The sequence below is a fragment of the Eumetopias jubatus genome, unplaced genomic scaffold (genome assembly GCF_037043125.1).
Source record: "Eumetopias jubatus isolate StellerSeaLion01/CBP00866 unplaced genomic scaffold, mEumJub1_p1.0 scaffold_11, whole genome shotgun sequence".
NCBI lineage: Eukaryota > Metazoa > Chordata > Mammalia > Carnivora > Otariidae > Eumetopias > Eumetopias jubatus.
The window spans coordinates 85762502-85776505 of NW_028274817.1; the positions used below are offsets into that span (position 1 = coordinate 85762502).

At 47.6% G+C, this 14004-nt stretch overlaps 1 protein-coding gene across 1 annotated transcript; it reads right to left on the reverse strand.

Annotated features, from left to right (window-relative positions):
* Window positions 1–1276: 1276 nt before the first annotated feature.
* On the reverse strand, window positions 1277–12146 carry LOC148163108 (uncharacterized). Its single transcript, XM_088028824.1, has 5 exons — window positions 12086–12146; window positions 10475–10614; window positions 9084–9199; window positions 4672–4772; window positions 1277–1559 (listed from the first exon to the last, which is right to left on the reverse strand). The coding sequence occupies exons 2-5, from the start codon at window positions 10593–10595 to the stop codon at window positions 1511–1513; spliced, it is 387 nt and encodes a 128-aa protein (XP_087884950.1). The 5' UTR covers window positions 10596–10614; window positions 12086–12146; the 3' UTR covers window positions 1277–1510.
* Window positions 12147–14004: the final 1858 nt, after the last annotated feature.

Here is a 14004-nt window from a genome sequence, read left to right on the forward strand (position 1 = left end):
AAAATTAACAACATAGGAAACAACAGGTGTTGGCGAGGTTGCAGAGAAAGGGGAACCCTCTTACACTGCTGGTGGAAATGCAAACTGGTGCAGCTACTCTGGAAGACAGTATGGAGGTTCCTCAAACAGTTAAAAAATGGAGCTACCCTGGGTGCCTCAGTTGGTTAAGCGACTGCCTTCGGCTCAGGTCATGATCCTGGAGTCCCAGGATCGAGTCCCACATTGGGCTCCCTGCTCAGCAGTGAGTCTGCTTCTCCCTCGGACCCTCCCCTCCTCATGCTCTCTCAAATAAATAAATAAAATCTTAAAAAAAAAAATGGAGCTACCCTATGACCCAGCAATTGCACTACTAGGTATTTACCCAAAGGATACAAAAATACCGATTCAAAGGCATACATGCACATCGATGTTTGTAGCAGCAGCATCAACAATAGCCAAACTATGGAAGAAGCCCAAATGTCCATCAACTGGTAAGTGGATAAAGATATGGTATGTATATATACATACATACATATATGTATACATATATACACACAATGAAGTATTAGTCATCCAAAAGAATGAAATCTTGCCATTTGCAACAACATGAATGGAGCTAGAGCGTATTATGCTAAGTGAAATCAGAGAAAGACAAATATCCTATGATTTCACTCATATGTGGAATTTAAGAAACAAAACAGATGAACATATGGGAAGGGGGAAGAAAGACAGGGGGAAGCAAACCATAAGAGACTCTCAACTATAAAGAACAGAGGGTTGAGGGGGGGATGTGGGTGGGGGATGGGTTAAATGGGTGATGGGCATTAAGGAGGGCACTTGTTGGGATGAGCACTGGGTGTTATATGTAAGTGATGGACCAGCAAATTCTACTCCCAAAGCCAATATTACACCATGTGTTAACTAACTAGAATTTCAATAAAAATTTGAGGAAAAAAAGAAATGGGGAAAAGACCTGAATAGACATTTCACCAAAAAAGACATAAATGATTAATACTCATATGAGAAGATGTTCATCATCAGGGAAATGCAAATTTTTTTTAAACATTTTATTTATTTGACAGAGACACAGCAAGAGAGGGAACACAAGCAGGGGGAGTGGGAGAGGGAGAAGCAGGCTTCCCGCGGAGCAGGGAGCCCGATGCGGGGCTCGATCCCAAGACCCTGGGATCATGACCTGAGCCGAAGGCAGATGCTTAACGACTGAGCCACCCAGGCGCCCCAGGGAAATGCAAATTGAAGTCACAACTGACATACCATTTTATACCCTACAGTTAAAAATGACTGACCATACCAAACCTTGGCAAGGATATAGAGTGACTAGAACTCTCATAATTGACGTTGGGGAATGTAAAATGGTGCAGCCACTTTGGGAAACAATTTGTCAGTTTCTCAAAAAATTAAACATACACTTCCCATCCATCCAACCAATTGACTACTAGATATTTGCCCAAGAGAAATGAAACATGTGTTCACATAAATACCTTTATGTGGAAGTTCATAGCAGCATTATTCACTCATATGCAGAATTCAAAATTGGAAGCATTCCCAATGTCCACCTCCTGGTCAATGTATAATATGGTATGTTCAAATAATCAAACATTACTCATAAATAAAAAGGAAAAAACTACTTCTACATTTAACAGGAATGCACCTCAAAAATACTTTGCTAAGTAAAAGAAGCCAGACTCAAAAGAGTGTGCAAGCGTGTGTGTAGTATGATTGAGTTCACATAAAATTCCTAGAAATGTAAATCTGTAGAGACAGAAAGCAGATAGATCAGTGGGGGCCTTGGTTTAGGGATGGGGATGGACTACAACCTGGCATGAGGGAAATTCTTGGTGTGAATGCAAGTGTTCTAACTGGTTTGTGGGATGACTGTGCAAATTTGCTCAGCATTATGGAACTGTCCACTTAAAATATGAATTGTATGGGGTGTAAATTATAACTTCAATAAAGCTTTAAACATTTTTTTTTTAAATTTCAAAACTGCCCGGGGGTCATGCAAGTGAATGTCCTCATTATAAAGAGATTCACACGTAAGTTTTTAAGGGTAAAGAGTCAGAATGTTGGAACGCCTGGGTGGCTCAGTCGGTTAGGCATCTGCCTTCAGCTCAGGTCATGATCCCAGGATCCTGGAATCGAGCCCCACATTGAGCTCCTTGCTCAGCAGGGAGTCTGCTTCTCCCTGGGCCTGCCACTCCCACTGTTTGTGCTCTCAGACAAATAAAAATCCAAAAAAAAAAAAGAATGTCTGCAACTTACTATCAAATGGTTAAAAAACCAATAATCTGGAGATTGAGAGAAAAAAACAAAGGAAATGGGACAAAAAGTAAAAAATTGGTGAATGTGGATAAAGGTGATAATGGATTTTTCTGTAGGTTTGAAAATACTTCTCTTAGAAAGTTAAAAAAATTGAAAATCACTGAAAATTTTGCATGGGAGCTTTTTGTATGACACAATTTCTCCACCTATGAAATCAGGGAATTCAGGACATCAGTCTGTGCTCAATCTCCACCTCACCCTGCGTTATTTACTGGGACCCGAAGAGATGGAACAGGTAAGGGTAGATTTTAGAAAGCTGCTTTGATAAAAAACATTCTATGAAAGCTCTTGCACGTTCCCAGATGGGGCTATCAGACCTGGGAAACTTGGGTGAAAAAGAGGAATCCTACCTGCTAGACCAGGGTTGGCAAACTGTGGTCTCTGAGCCAAGCCCAGCCAGCCACCTGTTTTTGTATGGTCTGTGAGCTAAGAAAGCTTTCCCATTTTAAAGTGACTGGAAAAAAAAAAAAGTCAAAAGATTTTGGGACACGTGAAAATGTTGTGAAATTCAAATTTTAGTGTCTGTAACTAAAGTTTGAGTGGAACACAGCCATGCCCGTTTGTTTCCAAATTGTCTAGGACTGCTTTCCCGCTACCACAGGGGAGTTGAGTAGTTGTGACAGAGACCACATATGGCCCAGAAAGCCTAAAGTAGTTACCACCTAGCCTTTTGTAGAAAAAGCTTGCTGACTCCTATGGTAGACTACGTGAAACATATAGTTTCTTTAGATCAGTGGTTCTCGGCTGGGGTCAGTTTTGTCCCCCAGGGGCCATTTGGCAACGCCAAAAAAGCCTTTTTTGGTTGTCACAACTGGGAGGGATGCTACTTCATCCACTGGGAGGCCAGGAAGGCCGACAGACATCCTACAATGCACAGGTCAGCCCCACAACAAAGAAAAGAATGATCCAGAACCAAATGTCAGTAGTACTAACGTTGAAGACCCTGGTCTGGAGAGCAGAGACGATGACATGTTTAAGGCTGGATACCATGGCCTCGCCCTGAATAAACTACTTTACTCCTACCCTTGACTCCACCTCTATGTCCAGCCTCTCTATCCCTACCCTACACGTCACTATAGCTTGACTCCCTGCAAGTTATGTTCCCAGTAGGCTGTGCACTCGGCCCTCACAATTCCTCATCAGCCTCCTTAACCTCCCATCCTTGCTGCCATGCTCTGCAGTCCTCTGTGATCTCATCTAATTCCACACAGCATCATCCTTATGTCTCGACTGGTCAGGCTATGTCAGTTCGGGCCCGCCCTCCCCTCCCCTCCCCTCCCCTGGCTACCTGGCTGGCTAGCTCTCCTGCTTCTCCATCATCCCCAGGCCCAGGCCAGGAGGGTCTCCGTGGCAAGCCCATTCCCAGGGCTGGGAAGGTCGGAAGCTGCACCTCACACCATCTTGACGGACCCACTCCCAATTTTTGTCCTGGGGGACATTGCTTGGGGCAGAGTGGGAGTCAGGGGTAAGTATTCAGGGATCTGTCCACTTCCGTTATTGCCTTCCACCCAAAACACTGGGGCTGAAAGTTCAATGGGGGATTGCATCATTGAGAGTGTGTGCTGCACAATGGCCTAGCTATTAGGTCCAGCTTTAGGGCTACAGTCACCCATATGAATCTATGAATCCTACCTCAGATGCTTGTGATATGGGGACACTTGAACACCTTATTCCTAGGCCTTTTTGTGATCCCATTTTCTAATTTTTGAGCAGGCAAGGGTGATCACACACAAGATAAGGGATGGCTGTGAGGATCATAAATACCAAGGATTATTAGGTCACCGATAATATCACTGGGGCACCAATAATATTAGTCAGTTGAACGTCTAACTCTTGATTTCAGCTCAGGTCTTGATCTCATGGTCGTGAGTTCAAGCCCCAGGTGGGGCTCTGTGCTTTACTAAAAAATAAATACTAAGGATTATTATTATTACTTCAATATGATAATAAGCAGAGCATTCAGAACTAGGCTGTAAGCACCCTGAGGAGCTTGTGCAGGTTTCTAGGGAGAGAATGGGGCATTCTGATTGGGGGGATGGGGACAGGCATGTGGTAACAGAAATACTACTACTAATAGCAGCCAACGCTCACACAGCCTCTATTATGTTTTGTGATAGGCCCCGTGCTGGGGGCTTTCTACCAAGAAGTTTGTTGAATCCTCCCGAAAGCCCCATGAGGTAATACATCTGTATTTGCAGATGATGTCTTTAAAGAGGTAATACCCTACCTCGCATGTCAACTGTTTTAGTCATTGGAGCCATCTCCCAGCTTTCAGAACCCAAGAAGTAAAAGCTCTGAATGGAAAAAACCAACTTGAACTACCCAGGAGCACGGGGAAGCCAGCCTCACCCACGGAGACCAGGTGGCTCCAGCTGTCCAGCATCAGGCTCCTGAGAAAGGGCCAGCTTCCTCCAGCTGGAGGGACATCCACAGAATCTCCCTGAATCTCCCTGGAGAGAAACAGAAATCAGAGAGGAAATGACACCTCGAGATAGGGGGCATGGAGAAGGACACAGCCTCACTTCTGTGACATTCCTACCAGAGGTACAAGATCTGAATCTAATCAGGAGAAAACATCACACAGATCCAAACAGAGGGCCATTCTAAAAGCAGGTAAAACCTTCAAGAGGGTTGAGGTCATGCAAATCATGTATATTACTTTGCTTGGGCCACCATAATGAGGTACCACAGGCTGAGCGGCTTCAGCAGAGATTTATTTCCTCACAGTTCCAGTGGCCAGAAGTCCAAGATGAAGAGGTCACCAGGTTTGGCTCCATTCTGAGGCCTCCTCACTCCTTGGCTTACAGATGGCCGCCTTCTCCCTGTGTCTCCACATGGTCTTCCCTCTGTGTGCAACTGAGTCCTAATTTCCTCCTCTTAGGAGGACACCAGTCAGATTGGATTAGGGCCCACCCATGTGAATTTATTTAATCTTAATTACCTCTTTAAAGACATCATCTGCAAATACAGTCACATTCTCTGAGGTACTGGGGGTTAGGACTCCAACATACGAATTTGGCAAGGGGGGAGGGGATGGGTGGAAACAATTCAGCCCATAACATCAAGGACAGATTTGAGAAACTGTTCCAAATGAAAGGAAACCAAAGAGACATGATAACCTATCTAATGTGTGGTCCTAAATTGGATCCTGGACCAGAACTGGTGAAAACAAATGCGATCTAGGGGTGATGTAACACAGCTGTCTCGATGTTAAATTTCCTGATTTTTATAACTACTGCCTTGTGCTGGTGGTTGTTATGGACTGAATGTTTGTGTCCCTCCTCAAATTCATATGTTGAAGCCCTCACACTCCGTGTGGCTGTATTTGGAGAGGGGGTCTCTGAGGAAGTTATTAAGGTTAAATGAGGTCGTGAGGGAAGGGCCCTGACCGGTAGGATTAGTGTCCTTATAAGATAAGACATTAGAGACCTTGCTCACACATGCTCGCTCTCCGCCCCCCCTTCCCCATGCACTGAGGGAAGGCCACGTGAGGACACAATAAGGTGGTTATCTACACATCAGGGAAGAGAGCCCTCATCAGAAACTGAATCAGCTAGAACCTTAACCTTGCACTTCTAGGCTCCAGAACGGTGAGAAAATAAATTTCTGTTGCTTAAGCCACCAGCCTGTGGTATTCGGTTATGGAGGCCTGAGCTAAGACAGTGGTTATGTAGGGGAACATACTTGGCCTTAGGGAAGGCACACTGAGACATTTAGAAGCACGGAGGCATCGTGTTTGCAACTTACTCTCAAACGGTTTGGGAAAAATATGTACATAATATATATATATATAAATGTGTATAGAGAGGGAGGGAGGGAGAGAGGGAAGAAAGAATCTTAAGGCAAATGTGCCAAAATATTAACAGCTGTTGAATCTGGTTGAACGACATATAGGAATTCCCTGTTTTGTTTATGGAAATCATCTCTAAGTTTGAAACTATTTGTAAATAAAAGGAAAATTAACTGGTTAGTTCCTTTGGGGTAAGGGATCCTTAGGAATTAGAGCGATATTTTTGAGCAATATTTATGGAATCTTTCCAATCTGGCTAGGCTCTCTTTATTGAAGACGATCCCCTTACTTGCACATGATATCGGTCCTTGTTCCCACACTTTGAGTGACCCTCTCTTATTTCACACTCTCTGCAGTCCTGTGTCTATAAGACAAGCAGCTTAGCATCATTCTAAAGATGAAGCTGTTGCGGCTGAGTGGGTTGCCTGGCTCATCTTCATTAACCATCCCAGCTTGCTAGGAGGGCTACTGCCCCGAAATTCATCCGGGGCACTACGAAGCATTTCCCTGCTCCCTACAGGCCTATTGAGACATCTCTCTTTGTGTGAGACAGCGCACAGGTCCCGGACCATGCCCACCCAGAACATGACAATGATGCGGGACACTTCCTCTTACCACCTCCTCCCTCCGGCTCACCCAACGTCTTCCACACCCTGGCAGCCTGGCAGAGCCAGCTGGGGAGCTGGGACACCGCTCAGGACTCCTCTGGAAGAGCCCAGCTGCCACCCCCCCTGCCCCCGCAGCAGCCTTCCACCTGGCCTCCAGGTCACGGTCAAGCCTTTCTCTGCTGCTGAGCGTGGAGAAGCACCCTCTTCTGCTCCTTTCACTCGGAGGGCCTCTTGGGGTCCATTCCCTGAGGGGTCATCCAGCCCTGCTCCCCCCAGCCTGAGAAACCTCTGCCCACACCCTCTAGCTGCACACCCCCTCGCCCTTCCTGTGTGCCCCACCACCGTTCCTGCCCGTCTGCAACCATTCCTGCAGCCACTCTGCCCAGCACCGGAGAGACTTAAATTGGGGGCGCAGGCTCTTGTGGGCCCCTGTGACCTCTGGCTGGGTGAAGCACACTGGCACAGAGAATGGATGGCAGTCTCTGTTCAGCGAAAGCTGCAGTAACTCTTACTTGGTGTAACAGCCTCAGGCAGAAATTTCCATTTTCTAGCTGAGACCCAGATGCAGGAAATGCTGTCACTCTGGCCTGTCCCACATCAGGGGTAGGTGAGGGAGAGCAGGCAATGAAAGACACTGACCCAGTGAAAGGGAAAGCGGAGCTCGCTGTTCAGGACATGGGTCTGTACAGAGCAGGAGACAAAATAGGTGCTGAACAGATGAAAGGCTTCTACTTGTGTAGAAAAAAAATCTTGCCCTTGGGGTGCCTGGGTGGCTCAGTCCGTTAAGCCTTCGGCTTAGGTCGTGATCCCAGGGTCCTGGGATCAAGCCCCGCATTGGGCTCCTTGCTCAGCAGGGAGTCTGCTTCTTTCTCTCTCTCTCGCTCTCTCTGCCCCTCCCTCCCGACCCCGCTCATTCTCTCTCGCTCTCAAATAAATAAAATCTTTTTTAAAAATCTTGCTTTTTCTTTTTTTGTATGAGTGGGGTAGACACTGTTGGGCCCCTTTATGGGGCCCAGTATTTGGTACTGATGGCATGCCCCTGGTTTCTGCCTCTGTCAAGCCTATATTAACGAGAAGCATTATTTGGGGTATACACATTTCAAATAAAATAACTTCTCCATACATTCGACCCAACTAACCATTGCCCTCTAGAACAAACAGAATAAAATTTGAGATATCCATTTGTAAAGAGTAGTCGGTTTCTTTTTTTGCAGTCCATCTGTGACAGAATTTGTCTCCTCACACCCTAGGTCCTTCAGGGTTTCACTCAGCAAGAAATCCTTGGTGTGGAGGGGCAGCTGAACCAGGGGTCCTCTCTCTTGAAATGTACCTTCCCGCACTGGGGTTCTCCCGTTTTGATAATCTCTGCCCCAGCCAAAAAAAAAAAAAATTTTTTTTTTGAATAAATGAGGGCAGAAGAATCTGGTTAACTTTAAACCTGCCCCCATTTCCATGCCACCGAATGGGCTGGAGATTAGCATATGTCACAGGTATGCACAACTCACAAGCAAACAGAACTCAGTGTGGCCACCCCAATGCCTGATAGCAAAAGACAACAAAAGCAAAACCAAACAAGTGGGACATCACACTAAAATGCTTCCGCACAGCAAAAGAAACCATCAACAAAATGGAAAGGCAACCTACTGAAGGGGAGAAAATATTTGCAACTCATATGTTTGATAAGGGGCTAATATCTGAAATACATAAAGAATTCATATTTGAAAGTTGCCAGAGTAGATCTTCAAAGTTTTCATCACAAGAATTTTTTGCAACTGTGGATGGTAACGGATGTTAACTAGACTTATTGTAACCATTTCGCAACTAGGCAAAGGTCAAATCACTATGCGATACACCTGCGACTGATAGAGTGTGATGTCAATTACACCTCAAGTAAGAAAAAAGGTCAGTCCGTAGAATGGATGAAGGTCCCATGGTATATCTAGAGAATGGAATACTCGAATGTAATGGAAATGAACTACAGATAGATGCAACAATGTGGGTGAATCTCATAAATCTCTCTCTCGGAGGGGGAGATGAACCATGAGAGACGATGGACTCTGAGAAACAAACTGAGGGTTCTAGAGGGGAGGGGTTAGCCCGGTGATGGGTATTAAGGAGGGCACGTACTGCATGGAGCACCGGGTGTTATACACAAACAATGAACCATGGAACACTACATCAAAAACTAATGACGTAATGTATGGTGATTAACAACAAAAAAGATGATATCTCATAAAGATAAAGCCAGATAAAAATGCTGGCTGAAAGGCTGACTTAAAAAGAGCACATACCACATGATACCATTTAAAGTTCAAACACAGACACAACTAAGCTAGCCTGAGAGAACTCAGGATAATGGTTACCTTTGAGGGGGTGCGGTCACTGGTGGTAGACAGGAGGCAAATTCTGGGATGCTGGTGAGAACAGGGCAGCCCCGACACAGCTGGGACTTGATGTTCACCTGCTGAACTGGAATAATCTCATAAAAGAAAAACAGACCAAGTCACTCTATGACTGTGATGGATCAAGACAAAATCTCTCATCATGGCTGACCACAAAGACATAAACCTTGTCCAAACCACAAGAAATGATCAAACACCCCCTTTGTCTGCTCATATCAGTGACCCGTGCTTCTCTACCAATTAGTTTTAGTCTCTCTTCATTCCCTCCACCGTTTCCAATACCCCTGCTTCCCGCCAGCACCCAATCTAGATCCACATTGGCTTCTCCAATCCTCCCCCCAAATCACCTACCAGAGGCCCGCATCCTGCAAGTCTTTTATAACACCCCCTTACTGAGACACCACACTGTGTGCATTCTACCTTACTGCACTGAGTAATAAATCCAACATGCTCAACCACACTTGGGTCCCTGGTGGTCTTTGGCTAGAGGGCTTTGACACAGGATAGGTTCTGTTCCCTGAAATGAATAACGGGTACGTGGATGTTTTTATTTGCAAAATTCATCATGCTATGCAATTATTTATGCCCTTGTATATATCTACTTGCAAAACCGACCGCACAACAGATGCTTATAGCAAGTTATCCACTGTATTAAAGCTTCCCAATTAAAAAAAAATAAATCCCACACCACTGAGTATTCATAGAAAACTTTGGTTTTTTTTTTTTTTAAAGATTTTATTTATTTGACAGGCACAGTGAGAGAGTGAGAGAGGAGAAAACACAAGCAGGGGGAGCCCGACCCCAGGACCCTGGGCTCATGACCTGAGCTGAAGGCAGACGCGTAATGACTGAGCCATCCAGGTGCCCCAGAACTTTTTTGAACTCCTGTTATATAGCTGGGGTTTTCCTGGGTGTTTGGGGGCAGAGAAATGCAGAATACACATTTCCTGTCCTCAAGGGGTTTATAGCCAGTGAGTAAGGGACAGGCGAGGCTAGGTAGGGAGAGACAGGGAGGGGGCTACATAACCAGGCTCACAGAAATCCCAGATGTAGAGATATGTTATAGACAAGATATTAACCAGAGAGAAAAGAGAATAACAAATCCACCTTGTTTGTCTTAAATGTTATAGACAAGATAGTTACCAAGTTCCCTGGTAGACCATAAAAGCCCTCAGTGGCAACCCATTCGGGACCCCTCTCACTCTAGAGAGCTTTTTTTCTTTCCTTTCTGTTCTTACCTTCACTTAATAAGCTTTCACTTCACTTCATCCTTTCCTCTGCGAGATTTATTCTTGGACTCCGGGAGACAAGAACCCTGCAGCCCTGCAACACCAGGAAACCTCGACACTTACATGCTGTGAAGCTGTGGAAGAGCGGTTTGGAAAGGTGCATCGTGTCCCTCAGGCTGATTGGGAAAAGGCATTTCCAGGTGGTCACATCAGGAGGGACAGGGCACAGGTGCTGGATAAACATGGTAGGTAACTGCAAACACCTGGGAATGAAGAGTTTGCAAGGGAGGATTTAAGGTGATAGGTCTTTAGTTTCCCTGTCTCAAAACCAAACCACCACTGAAAGGAGTCTATAGACCCCTCAAATTTGATTAAGATAAAATTAAGATGAAAACAAACAGAATCAGGAATGAGAAAGGAAACATAATTAAATCTAGAGATTTTTAAAGTATGAGAACACAAGGTGAATTTTCTAATTAAATGCGGACTGACCACAATCATCTAAATTCCTTTTTTCCTAAGACACAAAATTAACTGTAAATGAATGCTCTTTTCAATGTATAAACTCACCATGTGGACAAAGGGAATAGATGTCATGAAAGCACAACAGATTTCTGGAAAGCAGCAGGGTGGGCGCAGACCCAGCTGAGACCAGTGAAAATCCAGCCCAGACGCCTAGTGGAATCCCTGAGGGGCACAGGACCTGACAGCCACCAGGTCCCTAGGAAGGCAGGGGTAGGAGGTGACTTTTTTTTTAGAGGGGGACTGACTTCTGACTTGACCCCAGATCCCCACCCCAAGTGTGTTGACAAGAGTTGGGGCAAGTCCAAAATCAAGAAAAACAAAGTTAATGGAATAATTGATAGTGTGAGGGGGAGTGCTCAGTGCATCCATTTTCTGGGTCCAGGACAGGTCAGAAAATGAAATAACACAGGTAAATGCTGGAGGTCCACACAGTGCTCTATGGTGGGTCTGAGTTGGGCCTGGGAGGGGCCGATGTATTGTGGCCTTACTGTATCATGGGAGTACCACCCGGTCTGGCTGACCTTGTAGTTCATGCGGCTCTTCTTGTGGAGTCCCCACAGCCAGGCCACCCCCTTCACAGCCGCAGGAGGAACTGCCACAGTGTCAAGACAAGTCCGTCCTTTGGGAGAGCACTCCACCATCCCAAGAGTGCAAGCAAGAGGCCGTGACATAGGAGGGGAAAGAGCTCAGCAGAGGCCCAGCACCTGGAAGACTGTGTCATGCATCGCCCTCCCGGGACTGATAAAATGTGGATAATGATAGTACTCACTTGGTACCTTTTTAGCAGATTAAAAAAAAAAAACTGAAGAAAGTAAAGCACTTAGCACAGTGCTAGCATCTAAGGGCTGAATGTTAACTGTAGATACTATTTCTGTTAGCACCTGCCTACATGCCCCGAATCAGGTTGCCCCTTTCTTGCCCTAGAAAACCCACCATTCCGTTTTAGTACGCTCACAGCCTAGCGTGGAACGCTCTGCACCAGTCACGAGGTAGCTACAGCTACCATCTTCTGATGCACGGATAGGAAAAGAAAACAACAAAGCAGCCAAGTTTACACAAACCACAAACTTCAGCGACTCGGTCTGTCCACAGCTCGAACTCAAAGGCCAGGTAAAGCCGCAACCACCGCGCAAGTAGGTGCAGCTCCCGCCCCGAAAGACACGCCCACAAGGAAGCCCAAGTTCAGCTTGGGCTCAGGAAGCCCCCTACCGGTTTGGTGGGTTGCGAGAAACCGTCGTGGACGGGGCGTGTGGGGCCTGTGGGGAGCCTATGAAGGCCCCACCCCCGTTAGAATGCCCCTGGACTTCCCGCCCCTTACGTGACGCCCCGCCCTCCACGTAGAATTCTCTGAACGAAGCTTCCTCCACAGACACCTCCCCTACACGCCCCGCCCTCCACGTAGAAAGTCCTGCACGCCCCGCCCCCCTACGGAATGCCCCGCATGTCCCGCCCACCACGCAGAGTGCGCCTATGCCACGCCCACAATGTTAGACCGCCCCACTCGCCCCGCCCTCACATAGAACGCCCCACACCCCACCCTCCACGTAGAACTCACAGGTCCTGCCCACCACGTAGAGCGCGCCACTCGCCCCGCCCACACGTACATCTTCACACGCCTTGCCCACTACGTTAGACCGCCCCACACACCCCGCCTTCCACGTAAAAATGCCCCGCTTGCCCCGCCCCCATGTAACTGACCCTCCCCCACCCCGCCCTCCACGTAGAACCACCCACATGTCCCGCCCGCCACGTTAGACCGCCGCATTCGCCCCGCCCTCACGTAGAACGCTCTTCACGTAGACCCGCATGTCCCGCCCAACACGTAGAGCGGGCCATTCGCCCCACCCACCACGTCGAACGACTTCACAGCCCCACGCACTACGTTGACCGCCCCTACGCCCCACCCTCCACGTAGAACGCCCCTCTGGCCCCGCCCCTTCGTAAAACGCCCCTCTCACTCCGCCCACACGTAGAACGCCCCCACCCCCTACGTGGAACCACCCACATGTCCCGCCCACCACGTAGAGCGGGCCATTCGCCCTTCCCACCACGTAGAGCGCGACACTCGCCCCACCCACACGCAGAACGACCTCACAGCCCCGCCCACTACGTTAGACCGCCCACACGTCCCGCTCGCTCCGCCCGCACGTAGAACTCCCCCACCACACACACGCCGTCCCCAAAGTAGAACCACACACATGCCCCGCCCACCACGTAGAGCGGTACACATGCCCCTCCCACCACGTTGACCGTCCCGCCCTTCACGTGGAACGTCATGCTCGCTCCGCCCACAACGTAGACCACCCCACACACCCCTCCCTTCACGTAGAACGCTCCCCCGGTTTCGCCCACCGTGTAGATCCCCTCGCATGCCCCGCCCTCCACGTAGAAAGACCGCCCAAGTTGTAGCCTTCTTAGTCCCGAGAATAGACTCGTACCTGAGACTCTCACTGCTCCGGTACCCCTGAGCACTCCCTTTACCGTGTGGATGGGGCGAACGTGGGTGGAACCAAACTGGCCAATGGGGAGAGGAGCAGGGCCGTGCTTTATAGAATTCGACGGGATGGCGGAGGACTCTAGATTAGTGTTCGAGTAGGGCTAGGACCAATGGCGACTGTGAGAGCTGTGTGCGGATCTTATGGGCTCGGAGCTCGGGGCGGGATTCAGTGGATTTCAAATAGAGAAGGCGGGACGCACAGGTGGAATCCAAGGCAGGAGTGAAGCTGGAGTATGTGCGGGATGGGGACGTGGGTGCACCCCTATGTATGTAATGGCAGGGGCATCTTAGCAGTTGGAAGTCCCCAGTAATAGATGAAAATAGCAAAGTGGCTCTGGGATCATTGATAAGAAAGCAGTAGTAACGGGAAGATGGTGTCTTTTTGGTATTTTACAGCTCCGGTATGACTGGGAGAAACAATATTTCCTCTTAACTTTGCACTTGCCTTTATCTGTGCCCGTCACCCCAGCCCAATTAATAATAGCAAGGCTGCCTTTTTCTTTCTCACTCTGAGCTGATTTTCAGTCTTTCTATCCCAGAGAGGTTTTCACTCTTCCTTTTAGCCAAGGGCAGGTGAGGTCAACCATAGAACATTATTCTGTGAAATTCAGATCTTAACCATTGTCTGGCT

Excerpts from the sequence above, each read along its gene's own strand:
- LOC148163108 (XM_088028824.1), bottom strand. The coding sequence starts at position 10,595 with ATGTTTATCCAGCACCTGTGCCCTGTCCCTCCTGATGTGACCACCTGG. Across the intron at positions 9,200-10,474 it reads CTTCCACAGCTTCACAGCAT|ATTATTCCAGTTCAGCAGGT; the intron begins GTAAGTGTCGAG and ends TTCTTTTATGAG. Across the intron at positions 1,560-4,671 it reads GAGCCACCTGGTCTCCGTGG|GAGGTGGACATTGGGAATGC; the intron begins GTGAGGCTGGCT and ends TACATTGACCAG.